Source organism: Rhinolophus sinicus, chromosome 17 (assembly GCF_057876585.1).
Source record: "Rhinolophus sinicus isolate RSI-liver-muscle chromosome 17, RSI-T2T, whole genome shotgun sequence".
Classification (NCBI taxonomy): domain Eukaryota; kingdom Metazoa; phylum Chordata; class Mammalia; order Chiroptera; family Rhinolophidae; genus Rhinolophus; species Rhinolophus sinicus.
The window spans coordinates 126,066,086-126,085,953 of NC_142517.1; the positions used below are offsets into that span (position 1 = coordinate 126,066,086).

At 33.9% G+C, this 19,868-nt stretch overlaps 1 protein-coding gene across 3 annotated transcripts in view; it reads right to left on the bottom strand.

Moving 5' to 3' along the window:
* Positions 1-19,868, bottom strand: part of DPP10 (dipeptidyl peptidase like 10) — a 1,313,078-nt gene that overhangs the window by 254,821 nt on the left and 1,038,389 nt on the right. For all 3 annotated transcript variants that reach the window (XM_074335439.2, XM_074335432.2, XM_074335443.2), the window contains exon 5: positions 18,143-18,217. In XM_074335439.2, the coding sequence (XP_074191540.1) occupies positions 18,143-18,217 (75 nt within the window). The remainder of the gene's footprint in view (positions 1-18,142; positions 18,218-19,868) is intronic.

A 19,868-nucleotide genomic window follows, 5' to 3' on the forward strand; every position in this document is an offset into this window, starting at 1 on the left:
ATATGATTCCATTTTGGAGGTAACAAAATTATAGAGATTGAGAACAGTGGTTGCCAGGAATTAGAGCAGAGGAGGGAGGGTTTGACTATAAAGGAGCAGCATACAAGATTTCCTTTGTGGTGACAGCATACATCTACCGCGTTTCCCCAAAAATAAGACTTAGCTGGACAATCAGCTCTAATGCGCCTTTTGGAGCTAAAATTAATAAAAGACCCGGTATTATTTTACTATAATATAAGTTCCAGTCTTATATAATATAATATAATATAATATAATAATATAATATAATATAATATAATATAATATAATATAATATAATACTGTATTATATAAGACCGGGTCTTATATTAATTTTTGCTCCAAAAGATGCATTAGAGCTGATTGTCTGGCTAGATCTTATCTTCAGGGAAATGTGGTAGGTCTCAGCTGCAGTAGTGATGTTGGTTACATATGATAAAATGAAATAGAATTATACACAAAGGCATGCCAAAAATGAGTGTATGCAAAAACTGGTAAAATATGAGTAAGAGTTACAGTCTACTTAATTTTATTGTGCAGGGAATTTTTGATAAATGCACTACTCCTGGTTTTGGTAATGCACTATTTGTTATGCAAGATGTTACCACTGGGGGAAGGTTGGTGATGGGTACAGAAGACAGACATCTCTCTGCCATGTTGCAACTTCATGTGAGTCTACGAGTATATTTAAAAGTAAAAGTAAAAATAAAAAGTTACATAAAAAGATTCTCCCTAGCGCTTATCACCAAGTAACATGCTGTATAATTTACTTATTTATTTTCTTCAGCCTCTATCTCTCAGTATGCACACTCCATGTGCACAAGGAATTCTCACTTGTTTCTGTTCAGTGCTATATTCATGGCACATAGACCAATGCTTGGCACACAGCAAGCTCTCTATGAATAGCTATTAAATAAATTTATAATTCATGTAGATAATATTTTACATTTGAAAATCATCTTAACATTATGATTAATATCATGACCTTTGATTTTGATCCCATCTCTGCTATTATCTAGTAGGTCTTCGTCAAATCTCTTGAACTGTTTATTCAATTTTCTCATCCAAAAATTTAATAATGCTTAAAAGGTTAAATTAAAATAACACACACAGTAAGGCAGAGCTGGAGGAAGTGTTATTTAAGATAAACTTCTTGGAAATAAAGTAATATGCTTCAGTAACCCTTACAAAATTAACATCATTCGACTGAGTTATTTATCAGAAATATGGACATAATTTTAAGTGCAAGGATGATCATCACAACATTACTTGTGTAGTGGGGACATTTAACCTAAATGTACAATAACAGGAAAAGGGCTACGTTTTTGACATATTGTACAGTAATTTGGAACATTTTTCTTAAAAAAATACTTACTTTTTAGTGATAAATAACTAATAAGTACAGATCTAATCCATAATAACTCAATTTTATCAGATGTTAAATTTCTATTCTTTATTAACATCGTGACTATCAACAACATCAATTATTTTGAAAAATTCCCCTTTCACACCCTTTTTTGCAATGTGCCTATATTTTGCATTACACCAATAAATGCAAAAATAATTTTGTCAGTTATAAGGTGGGGGGTAAGTGAGCCTACATCTGACTATTTGGGTCTCAAGGAATTCCTGAATCTTTATTTATTTCTAAGAAGTTTATCTTAAATAACACTTCCCCCAGCTCTGTCTTACTCTGTGTGTTATTTTAATTTACCTTTAAGCATTATTAAATTTTTCGGTGAGAAAATTGAATAAAAAATTCAAGAGATGTGACAAATGAAGGAAATGAAAGTAATGTAAGTTGCTAATAAAATGTCTTCTTTATAGAATGTGTTATTATATATGATAGGCATACATATTAAGTAAAATGCATTTATACAATGGAGTGTTACTTGGCCATAAAGAAGAATGAAATCTTACCATTCGCAATGATATGAATAGACCTAGAGAGAACATTATGCTAAGTGAAATAAGTCAGATGGAGAAAGACAAATACCATGTGATCTCACTTATATGTATAATCTAAATAATAGAATAAATGAGCAAACTAAACAGAAATAGTCTCAGAGATATAGAGAAAAAACTGATGGTTGCTAGAGGCGAGCAGAGTGAAGATGAACTAGAAGGTGAGGGGATTAGAAAGCACAAATTAGTAACCACAATATTGCCATGGGGATATGAAAGACAGTTTGGGGAATATAATCAATAATGCAAAGATTTTGTAGGGTATCAGATGGGCACTTGTCTTATTAGGTAGACCAATTCATGGATGGTATAGATTAGATACCTGACCACTGTGCTGTACACCTAAAGCTGAAGCTGAATAATACTGAATGTCAACTATAATTATATATATACATATATATACCATATATACACCTATATATATATATAAATTATATATATATACATACAAACATATGTGTGTGTGTATATATACATACAAACATATATATACATATATATATATTTTAGTCACGGGATGTAGAGTACAGCATAGGGAATAGAGTCAGTGGAATTGTGACAGCTATATACAATGTCAGAGAGGTAATAGTGTGGGGGGAGGGATATAGATTATAGGGGTGTAAATGTCTAACTATTACATTGTTTTGTACACCTGAAACTAATTTAAAAAAAGGAAAATAAAAATAAAAATAAAAATAAAAATCTGCCCCACAATTCCATATATAGGGAAAAGTAATAATGACAAATTGATACCCCTATATTGAAAACTATTAATGTTTTTGCATTTGAAACATTATAGGCAGAAATATTTTTCTATTCAGAAAGAAACATGATTAAAACATTATCAATCAGACATTTTTCATAAATTTATATGCACACTTATAAGTGCAAAAACTAGTTTAAGGTGAAAAATTATATGTGAAGAACTTTGATTATTTAACATCTCTTTTATGAAGATCAAAGTTCATGTAAATACCCTGGCTTTTCCTCATCTCTGTAAAGTATGATTACATACCCTTATTATGAAACAAGGTATTGAAAGCTGTTAAGAAGAAGCAGGGGATGTGTCCTCCCTCCCTGAGTGGTGAAGCTTTGTCTCCCACATCTCCCAGTCATTCACTTATTTAAAAAAAAAAAAAATCTCAAGAGTGCACACCTGCATGGTTCTTGGTGTTGGGGATGCCACAGTTAGAGACGTCAATGATCTTAAAGGCACAAGGGGAGTAATGTGCAAAAATTTAAAGTAAACATAATGAAGTATCAAAAGTGAAATTAAGTACGATCATATAATACTTCATTATGTTTTAGGTACACTGGATTAAATCTCATATATAAACAAAAATGTGTCTCTTAATAATTGTCTGCATTTTTTAATGATAAGCCTTGGTCATTTTCTGGCTGAGATCTTTTAAAAATTCATGGCCTCATTACTCTAATTATATTCTCTACTCCCTCTTTATTCAGAAATGTTAAGTTCCTTTTCATTTGGTTAATTAATAGGCTCCTTTCACCACCCACTATTTTTGAGCTGGTTAATTTACTAACACACTTTTTTTTTTTTTTTAATAGGCAACATAAAAGCAATTAAAAGTTAATCAGTGTAAACTCCAGTTAGTATCATAACGTTATTTCTTGGTATAATCAGAAAACATTACTTCTAGATTCCCTTATATGAGTGCCAATTCTGTTTGTTTCTACTTAAAGTTTTCCATTTCTAGTAAGAATTATTGTTACCATTTTCTAACAAGGTATCCTGTATTTGATCCGATTCAAAATAGATATGACTAAATATAGCAAATTCTACAGCTTTTGTTTGAAATCTCTAGCAAGAAAAGTCAAGGACTGTATATTCTGCAAGATTTCAAACTTGACATATTAGTTGGAGAGTCACATATTTCTTTCTTCCTGTGTTTATGGTATGATGTATTTCAAAGGGAAAAACTGTCTTTCTTGGATTAATGAAAGGAATTGGAATTTATCCCAACACAGTTTGCCCGTGCAAAATCTTTTTGCACAGTACCACTAATGGACAGTTATCCATCCACCTTTTGTAAATTTCTAAAGCAAGTTAACACTGCCTCCCACACTGGCCCCTGTATTATTGAACAAGCAAGTGTTAGAGAGGCCTTCTTTATGCTGAGCCAAAATCCACCTTCCCGATGCCATTTAACATCACTGGCCTTAGTTTTTGCACTAAGGAATACATCTAATTTCTATTATTTATGATAGTCCTTCAATACTCAACATATGTATTATTCTCTCCATATTTTTCCAAGGTTTCTCTTCCCACAAATACATAGCTAATTGCTTCATTATAGCTTTTAATTCTTTGAGAATTATGATCATCTCCTTCTATGCTTTCTCCAGTTGGGTAGAGGATCCCAGATGTTTTCCATTTGACACTTAGAACACCACAACTATTACCTCCAGTGTTCTAGAGCAGCAGCAGCAGCAGCAGTAGCAACAGAAATACAATGTTAGCCTTACACATGTAGGTTTAATTTTTTGTAGCCATATTGATAAAAAATAGAAACAAGTGAAATCAATTACTAAAATATTTCATTTAACCCAATGTATTCAAAATATCATTTCAACATATTATGACTATGACTCACTATTAATGTTTTATATTTTTCCTTTTTTTACTAAGTCTTCAAAATCTGGACTACATACTTTACACTTACAGCACAACTCAATTTAGACTAATCATATTTCAAATGCTCAATAGCCACATGTGGCCAGTGGCTATAATACTGGATAACACAGTTCTAGATAGTTTCATTTTTTTAAGTTGGCCTAAAAATATATCAGTGGTTTTAAAGTTCATGTGACAGTCTAAATTTACACTGTTTAAGGTCAATAAAAATATCTAAGCTGGCATATCAGTTACTATGCTCATTTTATATTTTAAGAACCAGATATTTTATAAAACCCATGTTGAAATTCACTCTAACCACTAATAAGGTTAATTGTGTTGACTTAAGGCAGTATTCCTATCTCTAGATTATCTGTACTCTTGATTCTGTAACCTACTAATTCAACTCTCCAGTCTTGCCTGTTCATTTTAAATTTTTATGTTTTATTTATTTATTGATTTACTTATTTATTCATTCATACATTCATTCATTTAAAACTGGTTTATCTCTCTCAGTCTGACTTATTTCACTTGGCATAATACCCTCTTGGTTCATCCATGTTGTCCTATAGGGTAAGATTTCATTATTTTTTATTGTCGAGTAATATAGCATTATATATACACCATGTTTCCCCAAAAATAAGACCTAGCCAAACAATCAGCTCTAATGTGTCTTTTGGAGTGAAAATTAATATAAGACCCGGTCTTATTTTACAATAATATAAGACTAGGTCTTATATAATATAACATATAAAATATAATTTACTATAATATAATATAATATAATATAATATAATATAATATAATATAATATAATATAATAATATAATATAATATAATATAATAATACCAAGTCTCATATTAATTTTTGCTCCAAAAGACACATTAGAGCTGACTGTCCACCTAGGTCTAATTTTCGGGGAAACACGGTATGTATAGTGCCAGGTGGGTACTAGACTAATTGGAGGGATCACTTCATAAATCATATAAATCTCTAACCTCTATACTGAAACTAATATAAAATAATATTGACTGTCAAATGTAATTGAAAAAATAATAATAAATAATTTAAAAAATGAAAAAAAATAAAAGCAACGAATAAATCAATAAAACCGGTTTAATCATACGGAACAGGAAAGGACCATGAAAATAACACAGGCTTGTGATATATCAACAGAGGTTCTCACACATAATATTAATTAATCACATGGTAGTTAGCCAACTTCAAAGCCACCTAACTTCACCAGCATTCAGCATATAATCTTCACAGAATGCTACAGTGATTTCATTATGTACTGTCCTAAGCCTTCATGCAAGTGAATTCCTTCATCTCAAGACCTGTGGTAGCCAGTGACTCTCATCTCCTGGTTTTCATGGCCTGCTGTAGTCCCCTCCCACCTGGAATCACAGCTGTCCCTGTGTGCTGAGTAGACTATAGTGGCAGTGAAGGTTTATGAGTCCCAAGGTCAGATCGAAAAAGGCTTTGCAGACCCCGCCTGCCTCCTTGTATCACCCGCTCTGTGAGAAGCTGTCTGTCGTGCCATGAGGACAGCAAGTAGCCCCGTCGAGAGGTCCACCTCAGGAAAACACCGAGGCTGTCTATCAACAGCCAGAATTAACGCACGGGTTTTGGGAGTGGGGCACCTCGGAAGCAGAACCACTGGCTCCAGTCAGGACTTCAGCTGACTGTAGCCCCAACAGACATCTGACAGCAATCACATAAGAGACCACAGGTGGGAATTGTACAGCTCAGCCCTTCTAGAATTCCCGATGCACAGAATCCATGATTATAACAAATTACTGTTTTATGCCACCAAGGTTTGGAGTGATTACACAGCATTAGGTTACCAGAACAAGACCTTAACACTTAGTGTGATAGTATTTTTCTAAAACAGTGTTTCTCAAAGTATTCTAATGATTTTGACTATAAATGGAAAAAATATAAATACCTACGACAAAAACAAGACTTGAATGAGATGCATCAATATATTAATACTGGTTTTCTCTAAAAGAGGTAAACACAGGCATTGTAATTATCTCCTACATATTTTTCAGTATTATCAGATTCTCTATAATAAACATATTATTTTTCAAATCAAAAGACAATAAACGCTATGGGGTTGAAATGGTGATAAAATGATAGCTAGATTAACAGCTACTACAAAAAAGAGACAAAGTTGTAAGCACTGTCTTCCAAAACTTATGTTTCCTTCCTTCTTGCTTTCCTTCCCGTTTTCTTCTCCTTCTCCTCCTCCTCCTCCTCCTCCTCCTCCTCCTCCTCCTCCTCCTCTTCCTCCTCCTCCTCCTCCTCCTCCTCCTCCTCTTCCTCCTCCTCCTCCTCCTCCTCCTCCTCCTCCTCCTCTTCCTCCTCCTCCTCCTCCTCCTCCTCCTCCTCCTCCTCCTCCTCTTCCTCCTCCTCCTCCTCCTCCTCCTCCTCCTCCTCCTCCTCTTCCTCCTCCTCCTCCTCCTCCTCCTCCTCCTCCTCCTCCTCTTCCTCCTCCTCCTCCTCCTCCTCCTCCTCCTCCTCCTCCTCCTCCTCCCCCCCCCAACTAGGATTCTTCTTTCACCAAGGGAAAAAAAACATTCCAAAATTGATATGAATATCTTTTTCATGCTTTATTACCTCTCTTTTGTTAGGCGGAGGTTAGCTAGGAAGGCAGTTTAGCAGCAACTACTAAACAGAGAAGGTACATTTTATGGGCACCGGAAGGCAGGAGGCTCTCAGGGTCAACTTCAGGTCCCAGGTATTTGAATTCAGTCAATTTCCTACACTGCAGTTTCCCTGAGTTTATTATTAATAGGATTATTTGAAATATTAGTGTGCCCCACTAATTCATAAGTGTATGAATCTTAATAACTTAGACAATCCCATGACCAGATCATCTACTCCCAGACTTCTTAAATATGTGTCTGTAATTGTAAAGCACTGAAGTATTAAGACCCAGAATTTAATTAGATCATTCACTAGAGAAGAGTTACTTTTCCAGGCAGTAGTGCATGCAGGATTCATTTTACTAGGATTACTTCTTAGATAAAACATATATTTATCATGAAGAGGGTCTTGTCTACAGAGCTACAGACCAATAGGAACATAATCTGAAATGAACGTACCTGTCTCTAGAGAATATTAATACTATTTTTTGTAGAACATCCATTCTGGAGGACAGATATAAAGATAGCAACACTGACACATGAACAATTCATTCAGTTTTCACTTTTCCATTCAGAAAAAGCTTATTTTCATGAAGATTTATGTCCTGTTGTGCATTAAAGGACAGTTCTAATTATGCTGAAACAGTAAATTCAATTAAAGTGTTTGACCCCAATCATAAGACATAAGGAAGTTGACAATGTAAAATAAATAGATAATTTAACGATCCATTAGTCTATTTAGTGTGTAGTGTTAATCTAAATAATAGAAAACTACAAATGAGATTTTAAAGAGATTTTGTTTTTAATTCTTGTTTCTACTTACTAGTTTGTCTTCACAAAAGAAATGTATATATAAAACACAATTGACCTTTCAAGGATGGCTTCGAAGGCAATTGTTAAATAATTCAAATGGACTAATAATTTAAAGCATATTGGGATAATATATAAAGTAAACCGGACTTAAATTGATAATATTTATGACTTGACTCAGAATAACAGAAAAAATAACTGATACGGGAAATGTTAAATACTAGATGACAATTCTTAACCACTTACACCTGATCATCAAGATTTCCTAATACGTATCTAGGTCTTATATTTTGAAACACTTTTCTTTAAAAATATAATTAAATTTATGACATTGAAATGAGTCCTACATAATTTAGTTGACTATTTTTGAGAAACAACTTCTAAGAAGCAGATGTAAAAATAAAATATAAGACCACTAAGTCTGGAGAAGTATAATAAATGTTACCCGAGTATTGCAAATAATATATGATAGAAGTTCCATTTGTCTTAATGTTTCTTAATTAGAATACAGTTGATATAGTTTCAAATGAATAGAAATATAATTATGCCAGAGTACAGAATAAATCCATGAAAACATGTAAGATCATTTTCAAAATGACAGTATGATCAAATATATGATCAAATGACTAGGGGCGTTGGCAGTAAAAAGATGGGAGTGTGTTGCAATCCTGCAACTGAGAAGCGAAGCCCTTAAGTTAGCATCTCTAAGTCTCCTACCTCTGCAGAAAATGATGTCACTGGCAAAGGAGCAGGGACACTGGGAGGGTTAAACTGATAAACACACTTCCCATATAAGAGGCACAATGTGAGCACTCAACAAAGGTTTGTTCCCGATACCACAGTCCCTTTTTAAAATAGTTGGCAAAGAAGAAAAAGGGTAATGGATAGGAAAGAAAGGATCAGAAAAGTAATCCACCACAAAAATTGATTATTCATATAAATATATACATATTTGTTTATAGTCTAATCAGCAATAGAATGGATACACTATGATATAGGCAATGGAACACCATAAAGCAGGGAAAATGAACAAGGGACTGTCCAGCTATTGAACAGTACGGATATATTTCACAAACTTAGTGTTGAGTAAAAGACACACAAAATAATGCATACTGTGTGAATCTGTCTATCTCAAGTACAAAACCAGACAAAACTACTCTAAGCTGTTAAAAGCTTGAACTTTGGTCTCCCTTGTAGTTACAGGAAAGGAGCAGAGTCATGTTCTGCATCTTGATCTGGGTGATGGTTATAGGGATGTGTTCAGTTTGTCAAAATTCATGGGGTGATACTCATAATATGTGCGTGTTACTACATGCATGTTACACTTCAACCAAAAGTGTAAGTGTGCATAGCTTAAATATACACTCACATATTTTGCTCAAAATTTCCACACACTCCTCACTAAGCCATATATACTTACAACATGACAGATAAAGCATCCACATTGAAGGGTAAATGAGGCCAGACCAGTGTCCAAGGCCAGAACAGAGCAGCTGGACATTAAATGCAGGATCAAATTATTTTGAAATACCAAAGAAAACATAGTATATCCTCTTTCTTAAACGATATTTGTTCTAAATCATTGTCATGTACCTAGGTAAGTTCTGGGTGCTTCGGTCTTTTCTGAGGTACAGCACTTGGATTTTAAGACGTCGGACCCTCTAAAAAGGTGGTTCTCAATCTCAAGGGTACATCAGAATCATCTGGAGGCCTTGTTAATCCACGGATGTGGGTCCTACCCCAGTGTCCGTTACAGTGGGTCTGAGCAGGGCCCAAGAAATTATATTGCTAACGATTCCCAGGTGATCCTGATGGTGAGGTTTTGGGACCATACAATGAGAACTACTGTTCCAGAAAAAAAAAAAAAAAAAAAAAGTTTCAATCCTGAGTCATATTAGGAAAGCTTGGAAATCTCCTTTGTCTCTGTATTTCCACCAAAACAATTAAGAATAACAATAATTACTATAAAGAGAAATTGTTAGGAAAAGGGTGTACAAGTAAAGATTTTGGCACAAAGTAGGTACAGTATGAAAAAGCTGGTATTTTTATTTTTATTTCTAGTGTTGCCTTTGTTTGGAGTCCGGAAAGTCCTCAGTAGTAAAAGATACTAGTTCACTTAAATTCAGTGGTCTTCAACCCTCACTGCACATTACAACCTCTGAGGGAGTTTTAAAAACTCCAATGTTTGCTTTATATTCCAGACAAATTAAATCAGGATTTCTTCAGGGTGGGACCTAAGCATTAATAATTTTTAAAACTCCAGGTGATTCTCATGTGCAGCCAAGATTGAGAATCAATGCTTTAGTTCTACAAACTTGGACTGTTCACTATGTCCCATTTGCTGTAGAAAACTCTATGGGCATTAAAAGGACTGAAGCAAAGTTCTTGACTTTAAGTCACTTATAGGTCAGTCTTTTTTTTTTTTTTTTGAGGTTTTTTTTTTGAGTTTTAAAAAAATAATTTTTTCTTTTCTTTTTTTAAATTAAATTTATTGGGGTGACAATTGTTAGTAAAATTACACAGATTTCAGGTGTACAATTCTGTATTACATCATCTATGAATCCCATTGTCAAAGGGACGTAAATAGACATGTTTTCATAAACGGACATGTTCAAAATAATGAATTATCAGGGAGCTATTAAGATGTAAGTATGAAACAGATGCCAGGAAAACATAGAGAAGAGCCACTACTTTCACCTGGAACTTTAAGGAAAAATTTGCTAGAGGTTCTGGTTTATTAATTTATATGCTAATTGTTAGCAACACTGTGCCAGGCATTGTGTTAGACACAATTACAGTTGTGATAAATTTTATAGAAGGGACATAGAGTAGCATGAAACTTTTGATAGGAAATTTGACCGACTCAGAGAAGTCTGGAATAGCTTTCATGGTAGAAGCAAGGTATGCCTGACTTGGCATCTAAAGAGTAAGTACAACTTATCAATATGAAGGAAAGAACATGGGGCAAGAGTTTGCTCCAGGCAGAAGAGTAGTGAAAGTCCAATGATGGGAGGCAACACGGTGCTTCAAGGGATTGCAGGAAATCCCAGAAATGCTAAAAGCACCTGGGGAGAGTGGGAGGTGAGGCTGGAAAGTCAGGCAGGGCCTGGCAGTTTGTACTATGACTCTTGGTCTTTATCCCAAAAAGCCTTGGGAAGATTGAAACAGAGGATGACCATCAAATTTCATTTTTATAAAGATCAATTTAGCTTGAGTATGGAAAACTGATTAAAAGGCACAACAGTGATGGAAGGAAAACCAGTTAGGAGCCCTGTCATTTCTCTCAAACAGGAGATTACGTTAGCACGTTAATCCTCCATTTGCAGAACTCTTCTTTTTTAATTGAAATACATTTGACATATAATATTATGTAAATTTAAGGTGTATGTGTTAATTTCATACATTTATAAATTGTAATATGAGTTCCATTGTAACAATAATTAACACTTTTATTATATTACATAATTATCCTATCTTTTAAGTAGTTGGAATAATTAAGTTCTAGTCTCTTAGCAAGTTTGATAACTATAATACAACATTATCTATATTCACTGTACTGTGCATCATATCTCTAGGGCTCATTCACTATTCGTATGTTTGTACCCTAAAAAATTCCGTCCTGTTCCCCCACCACCATTCCCTGGTAACCACCAATTTAGTCTGTTTATTCAAGATTGGCGTTTAAAAATTCCACACATAAGTGACATCATACGATACCTGTGTTTCTCTCCAGGACTCCATTCATCCTTACTCTGTCCTTCAGACAAGAGTGCAGATGTGAGCATGCAGGCAGGAAAATTCCTGCTGAGTTATTATAGGGTAATCAGGTTCATACTTTTTGTACCTGGTCACAAGCCAGCGACAAAAGCACTTAGTGGGTTCTCTCTCCTTGGTCTAATAATATGCAATTTATTTTAGAAATATTTCTGTCAAATATCATTACATTCTTAAAAAAAAACTGTTGGATAAACTCAACAATCTGGATATACAAGGAGGGACTTATTTTGTTTCTATTTACTTGATCTTTGATCACGCAAATTTACCATTAAGAAGAGGGAATTGTTCAAGATTATCTGACTTTCTGCTCTTTTCTCCAGTATTTCAGGGGCACCCACCTGAAGGTTTCTATGTTTGCTTTGCTTCAGAGTCTGTTTCTGTGTAAACAGTCACCAACTGAGATGTCTACAAGGGTCAGACAAGTTCTGCAACTGTGAGAAAGAGGCTGGGCAGAAAAGAACTACCAGAGATATCCCCACCCACCACCAACACACTTCAGCAGAGGGAGTCAGGTTTAAATACTGCTACCCCCAGTAGACTTCTCCTCTGGAAAGATGCAGAGAGAAAGGCAGAAGACTCCTACAAGACTACCCCAAAGTGCCCCTGCAGCAGGACAGTCTTTTAAAACATTTAGTCTCTACCTCCCTACAGGGAGACTCATCTTTCCTTCCAGTCACAATTTATCTCTCCTTCCTCTTTCTGCCACTTATCTACATCTTTTCCCTTTGTAATATAGTTAGTAGAATCTTAGAGCCTTTACCAAACTGTAAGATGCTAACATTCATTTTAATCTGTCTGTAGATACCTACTACAAGCATTAACACAGTCTCAATTTCTCTGGAGCAGAAATGAGCTAGCACCCATATTATAGACCTAAACTATGGGAAACATTAATCTGACTAGAAAAAGAAAAGTGGCTGCTCAATTTGTTGAAATTAATTTTTTAATATTATTGAGCACAAATAATTTACATGGGAGAAAATAGTCTTCATATTATTGTATCAGAATTAATTAATATTTCTAATCAAAGGAGAAAAAAATAATTCCAAGTTTGATAAAATATATATCATATTAATGCAAAAATATTATTTTGGCATCTTTGCACAGTACTAAGAATTGTTGTTTTATATTTTACACTATTTATTTATAATGCAGTTCTTTATACAGAACCTTTAAAAACTGTCCATAAACCTATGAGTATATTATTAATTACACTTGCTTTATGACTTGCACACTGTAATCTTGGATCCTTATAGCCTTGTTAAAATAGTATAATTCACGTGGAAAAGGATTAAAAAAAGCCAGAATCATACTTTTCATACTTTAGACACAATGATTGTATCAATGCAAGTTCTGAATAAAGTATTTCAACACTGGTAACCCACAGATGAGTGTTTCAACACTGGTTGCCCACAGGTAATATGCAGAACTCAGTTGGTGACCTATAAAATATCTTCTAAATTTGTCCTTCACTAAGTAATGAGCCTTTTGCTCATATTGATGACTTTGCTAGAGAAAGAAAACTAAATCAGCTCTATTGAGCAAGGTACCAGTGACTCCAAAAAAAAAAAAAAAAAAACAAAAAAAAACAGCGCTAGATCCTTTATAGTTGTTCTTTCACAGAATCCCTGAGGAAAGATTATTATCACATCTTTCTTTTTACAAGGCAATTATTCAGGATAGTAAGTTTGAGAAGTATTCATATTTCTTTCTCTTCATTAGAGCTATGGGAAAACTGAGGCTGAGGACATGTGTGGCATTTACAAAACAGATTACATCTTTCTATTGTGTTGTATGACCTAATAATACATGAAAAATATTCCTTAGAAGTCGTCCCAGGTAACTTGGTATGATTACATTCACCCATATAAAAGAGGTCTTCCCATTAGTATAATCATTAGAAGATAGGTATTTTTCACTTGTCACCATAAACAATTAAAAATAAAATGACATATTTATGCATAAAAGTATATAAAAGTAGAAAAAAAGTACAATTATATATTTATAATATTGGTGGGTATTTTTCTAAGTCTACAGTCAAAAGAAAATACAACAAAGTAAAAGATAAAGTTTATCACCACATTCAGACTTTCTCTAAGTCAAAAATAAATCCCAGGTCCTGGAGAAAGACAGTCCTGAGTTATAAAGAGTCAAATAGCTTTAAAGAGATTTACATCTCAAAAGGGGCACAGAATGAATTTATAAATAAGTAAATAAATAATAAATAATCATTCCCCCAAAATGGTAATATTTTTAAAGAAAGGGCAATAAAACTAATAGTTGAATTACATGAATAGATGTTTAAAAAAATATCAAGAGTACAAAAGACAAAGGAATAGAGTATATTAGCACATTATTCACAATAAAACTAACACAACTGAGATTACTTTCTGAGAATGTTAGCCAAACGGTCATTCAAATACATATGTAAATACATAAAGTAAATATCTGTATCTGTATTCATGCCTAAAATATATGTGTATCTTTATATTTATATGGATGTAAATATATATGAATATGCAAATGACTCAGGACCCTGGAGTCAAGGAACTAGGCCTGAGGAGGCTTCTCAGGTCCTTGACTTGATCTGCTTCCTAAAATGCTGACTGTAATGAATGGACACTGGGGGCCTTGGAGACACTGGGTATACTTTGCATGTGGGATTAACGAGAAACATTTGGGGACTATCCGAGCACATCTACAATATGGTCCTCCCCGATCCTCACCTCCTGGTAATCCTCTCCAACACTGAATTAGAGCTGACTGTGTGACCAAGGAAAACCATGCAGTGAACGCAACAGATGACTTCTGAGGATAGATCATACACGGCACTGAAGTTTCTACCTTTGTCTTTTGCATTGCTTACTCTGGGGAAATCCAGGTAGCATGTATTGAGGACATTCAAGCCACACTGCAGGTGGAGAAACCTGAGGCCTCATGCCAATAGCCAGCACCAATTTGGCATCCATATGACTGATCTTCCTTGGAAGTGTATCCTCCAGCCTCGGGCTAGCTAGCAGATGGCTGCAGCCCAGCTGATAGCCAAGTGCCACTTCATGAGATATTCTGAGCCCAAACCACACACCTAAGCCAATCCCAAATTCCCGGTATGCACAAATTGTGAGCAAACAGTAAGTGTTTTTATTAAAGTCACTAAATTTGGGGCAATGCATTTATTATTTTACTATAAAAGTTATTATAATTATATAAATCATATTATTATAAAACTAATACTGATTGTGTGTGTATATATTTGATTAGTAGTTAAGCTAGATATAATCTATAAACATAATAATAACTTTTTTAAAGGTATATTTCTATGTTGGTAAAGATGGGAATAAGCAGGCTGCATATTGCCTAAGGGCAGTATAAACAAACATAATCATTTTGAAAAACAGTTTTTCAATATATAACAAGACCCTTAAAATGTGTTACACCTGGACTCTTATCTCACACAATATACAAACACTAATTCCAAATGGATCAAGAACTTAAATATAAGAACTAAAACTCTTAGAAGAAATTGTTTGGGTAAAACTTCATAACCTTGAATTTGGCAATGTATTGTTAGATATGATATCCAAAGCTTGTGTAACAAGAGAAAAAATAGATAAACCATACATCATCAGAATTTTTAAAATTTATGCATCAGTGTATATTATTAGGAAAGTGGAAAGACAACCTACTAAAAAGAAGGCAATATTTGCAAATCATATCTGATAAGGCCCACTATAAGGAATTCTTAAACTGAACTACAAAAATAAAAAAATATAAAAAATGGCAAAGGGCTTAGATAGACATTTCTCCAAAGAAATACAAATAACCAAGAAGCATATGTTCAACATTATTAGTTATTAGGCAGATGTACACTGAAATCACAATGAGATAATCAATTCATACTCACTAGGATGGCTATAATAAGAAGAATGGAAAATAACTACTGGTGAGGATGTTGAGAAATTGGAATTCTTATACATTGCTAATGGGAATGTAAATTGGTGCAGCACTTTGGAGAGCAATTTGGTGGCCCCTCAAAAAGTTAAATGTAAAATTATCATATTATCCAGCAATTCCACACCTCAATATATATCCTCAAATTTGAAAATAGGTTTGCAAAAAATTATTGTGTACAAACATTCATAGCACCAGTATTCATAATAGCCAAAAGGTAGAAAAACAACAAATGTCTATCAATGGATGTATGCAGAAACTGTGGTACATGCATACAATCGAATATTATTCACTAATAAAAAACGATAGAGTACTGATACATACTCTAATGTGGATAAAACTCAAAAATATTGCACTAAGTGAAAGAAGTCAGACTAAAAACATCACATACTTTATGATTCCATTTACATGAAATGTCCGGAATAGGTAAATCCATAGGGATGGGAATCAGATTGTTAGAGAGGGTGGGGTACGGGAGAATGGAGAATGACTAATCAATAGATATGGGGCTTCTTTTGGGGTGAGTAAAATGTTTTGGTACTAGATAGAGGTAGTGGTTGCATATCATTGTGAATGTACTGAATGCCACTGAATTGTACACTTTAAAATAGCTAATTTTATAACTATTGTGAATTTCAGTTTTATTATAAAGTCTGCTATATCCTTTCACTCAGAATTCCATTTGTGGAAATGTATACCACAGAAATATTAAATTTAAGAAAAAAGTGTATACTCAAAAATTTTCAACACATTTTAAAACATGGAAACCGAGTTTCAACAATTGGAAGAATCTGTAAGCTGGAATCCAGCCTTTGAGTTTTTCTAGTTCAGTTCATTTGCCATGTAATGAAGATAAAGGCCAAAAATTGTAGAATTGTACAAAACCAATTTGTTGAGGTGCAACTAGTATCACATCTTACTTGAAAAACCTAGGGTAAATTTCTAAATCTGTCTCATTCTGCATTTTCCAGCTGTTCTGAGATTGCCTTTTCTCTCTGAAATCAGAATAACAGCATCTTCCTAAAACAATGCTTAATATATGATAACTCTTGTTTCCCTACTTTTATATAAGTGGGAATAAAAAGAATAAAACACACAAAAATAATTCTAGAGGATGCATTTGGATGGTTCGATTTTGTATGACTTGTTTTTTCCACCTTTGTTAATGTGCATTATACTCGTACACACACACGCACACACACACACACACACACACGCAAGGTAATCGTGACATTTACTCTAAAATCATCAATAATCCCAAATTACTATCTCAGTATAAACTGTATAGAATAGAATGAGATTCAAGTTGTTTAATTTGGGCAGAACAAGATTTATAGGTTTGTTTTGTTTTCTCTCTAAAACGTCAAGTCTGGAGGAGTCTTAATTGACTGTTATCCCTCAAAGACTGAATTTGCAATCTCCCTGTGTTTTTCAGTGTAAATTAATTATTTGAAATAAAATATATATACAAAATCATTTAAAAATATAGGATGTGTGTATTTCAAAAGAATAAAACCATCAAACAGAAGATCCTTTAAACTGTGAGATTTCATGTGCTCAAAAGCTTTCAATGCATTAGACGAGGTTTCCTGCCTTAAATCTATAATTTTTATTGTCCATCTTAAGGCACATAAAACATTCTTGAATGATTTCCAGTCACTTCTTTTCTGAAGAAACCAATCTGCTGAACTGGATTTTCAACATGTATTTGAATTTTTAATAGTGTGAATTATATCTACAAATACTCAACAACCATACATACTGCCCTAATTGTGCTGTAAAGCTGACATGGAATACTGAAACCCTAATGCAATTAGAATATTCCATTTGTTCAGAATTAATTTCTTGGCTTGTCCCACTATAGAATTTCCTACAATCACAAGGCTTATGCCCAAACAATACCAAAGAGCCCACTGCCTACAACCTGCATCAATGTTTCTAGCAATCCCGTCCCACTATCCACACTGCCACTCAGGCCACAGCCATTAGGAAACTCCCTAATCTATACACACATGAAATACTCAAGTGGAGAATGAGGCTATCCTGAAAATGTGAAAAGCCCCCAGGTGTCAGATTTGCTAATCACTGAAACACTCTCCTCTAAAAGAGATGGACTTGGACCAGCACCGGCGCCTGGCAGATTGTCCCAGTTATTTTCTAGCCATTGAAAGGACATTGCCCTAAACTTCCCTCATGCAGTACTGGTCATCAGTGACCCCTGCAACAATTAGATATGCCATTTTTCTCTAGGTGAGTAGATAACCAAGGAAAACTGTCAACTGTCACCTGGATGTATCACAAAGAAAAGTTTTTCAAAGTAGATCACTCCTTTACCTGTTTGACATCATACGCTAGAAGAACATATTTTAAATCTGGTGAAACTGAATGTCTTGAAGCTTTGAACGTTACCTAAAAACAAAAGGAAACAATTATTTTAAAAAGCTTAATAACAGATTTGGATATATAAATATAAAAAAATATTGATTATTATAAAACTGGGAAACAGGCATTCTCATTCCTGTAATAAATATGCACATGCATGTATGTATGTGTGATTATACAGATGGATATAAAAACTTGAAGAGGCTACGTTAGACATTTCATTAAGAAAAAAAATTGCTAGCATATCTTTTCTACATGTTATCACTTGAAGACTATGCTAATTTTTCATGATAAAAAACAAAAAGCAAAAACTCATTGAACTACCTAAGCAACCAAATGCTTTTATATTTGCACATTCAATTAATCAAAGGAAAAAATAATGAAACTCTGTGGTATCCTGATTTTAGGACTGAATTTTTCTTACAGGTTGTATATTTATAGAGAAAGAAGACACTATATTAATGATAGAATCTTTTAAAGTCAACTCCCAGAGTGAAAGATATTAAAATGCAATACACAAACACATAATTGATTATATATATATACACACACACACATATATATATATATACACATATATGTGTGTGTGATTATATATATATATATATATATATATATATATATATATATATATGAAGCTATATATAAAACTACACAGTACTTGATTGATCTTGAGCCTATAATTTGATCATTGAGTAGATGTAATGTGAGAAAAATTGAAAATAAAATGAAGCAGAGATATTGAGATTGGAGAAATGATTTTATTTGAAATATAGACTACATTTAACTTCATAAGTGAAGCAAATTGAGTCGATGCATCAAAAGCCTACAAAAGCCTACAAAATAGAAACCAAAAAATACACTGTATATAAATTTTAGGCAAACTAGTTTGTATATTTTTTTTGCAGAGAAATACATGTATCAATAATTTTATATGCCTATGTCAGGGTAGTTTCTACAAGACTATTCTCCAGAAAACAGAAAAGGATAAAGTGAAGGTTTTCTTACTTAGAAACACCCCCAAAATAATGGGCAGGATAAGAAACTCAGAATAATCAATATTTGGCAAAGTCTGTGTGGAATAATAGACGATATACACATATATAATTATGTGTTCCTGGTACAGAGCTCCTAAAGACTTTAAAATGTCTTGAGTGATAATCTTTTGTTATAATAATGAATCCCTTTTGATCATTCCTGGTTGATACTAATGAGATGACTTAAGGCATGGGGTAGGGAGGAGGGGCTAGATAGCTTCCCCAGATTAGAGGGTTAGAACTATTAACCCTTCCTGGACATTAGGAAGAGTGGAAGTGAGGAGATGAAGTTCAGTCACGTGGCCAGTTATTATCATCCAAGACTAGGTCATGAAAACTCAAAAACAAAACAAAACCTCTGAACAATTAGATTTGGAGAAGCTTCCTTGTTATGAGCTTATCAATGTATTAGGAGGTTGGCACACCCCAACTCCACAGGGGCAGAGATATGAGACCTTCTGGATTCATTCCTTTACCTCTTCATCTGGCTCTTCATTTGTATCCTTTATGAGACAGTAATCATAAGTACAGTTAACCTTTGAACAAATGGGTTTGAACCGGGTGGGTCCACTTATATACAGATTTTTTTCAATAAATACAGTCAGCCCTTTGCATCCTTGGGTTTCATATCTGTGGATTCA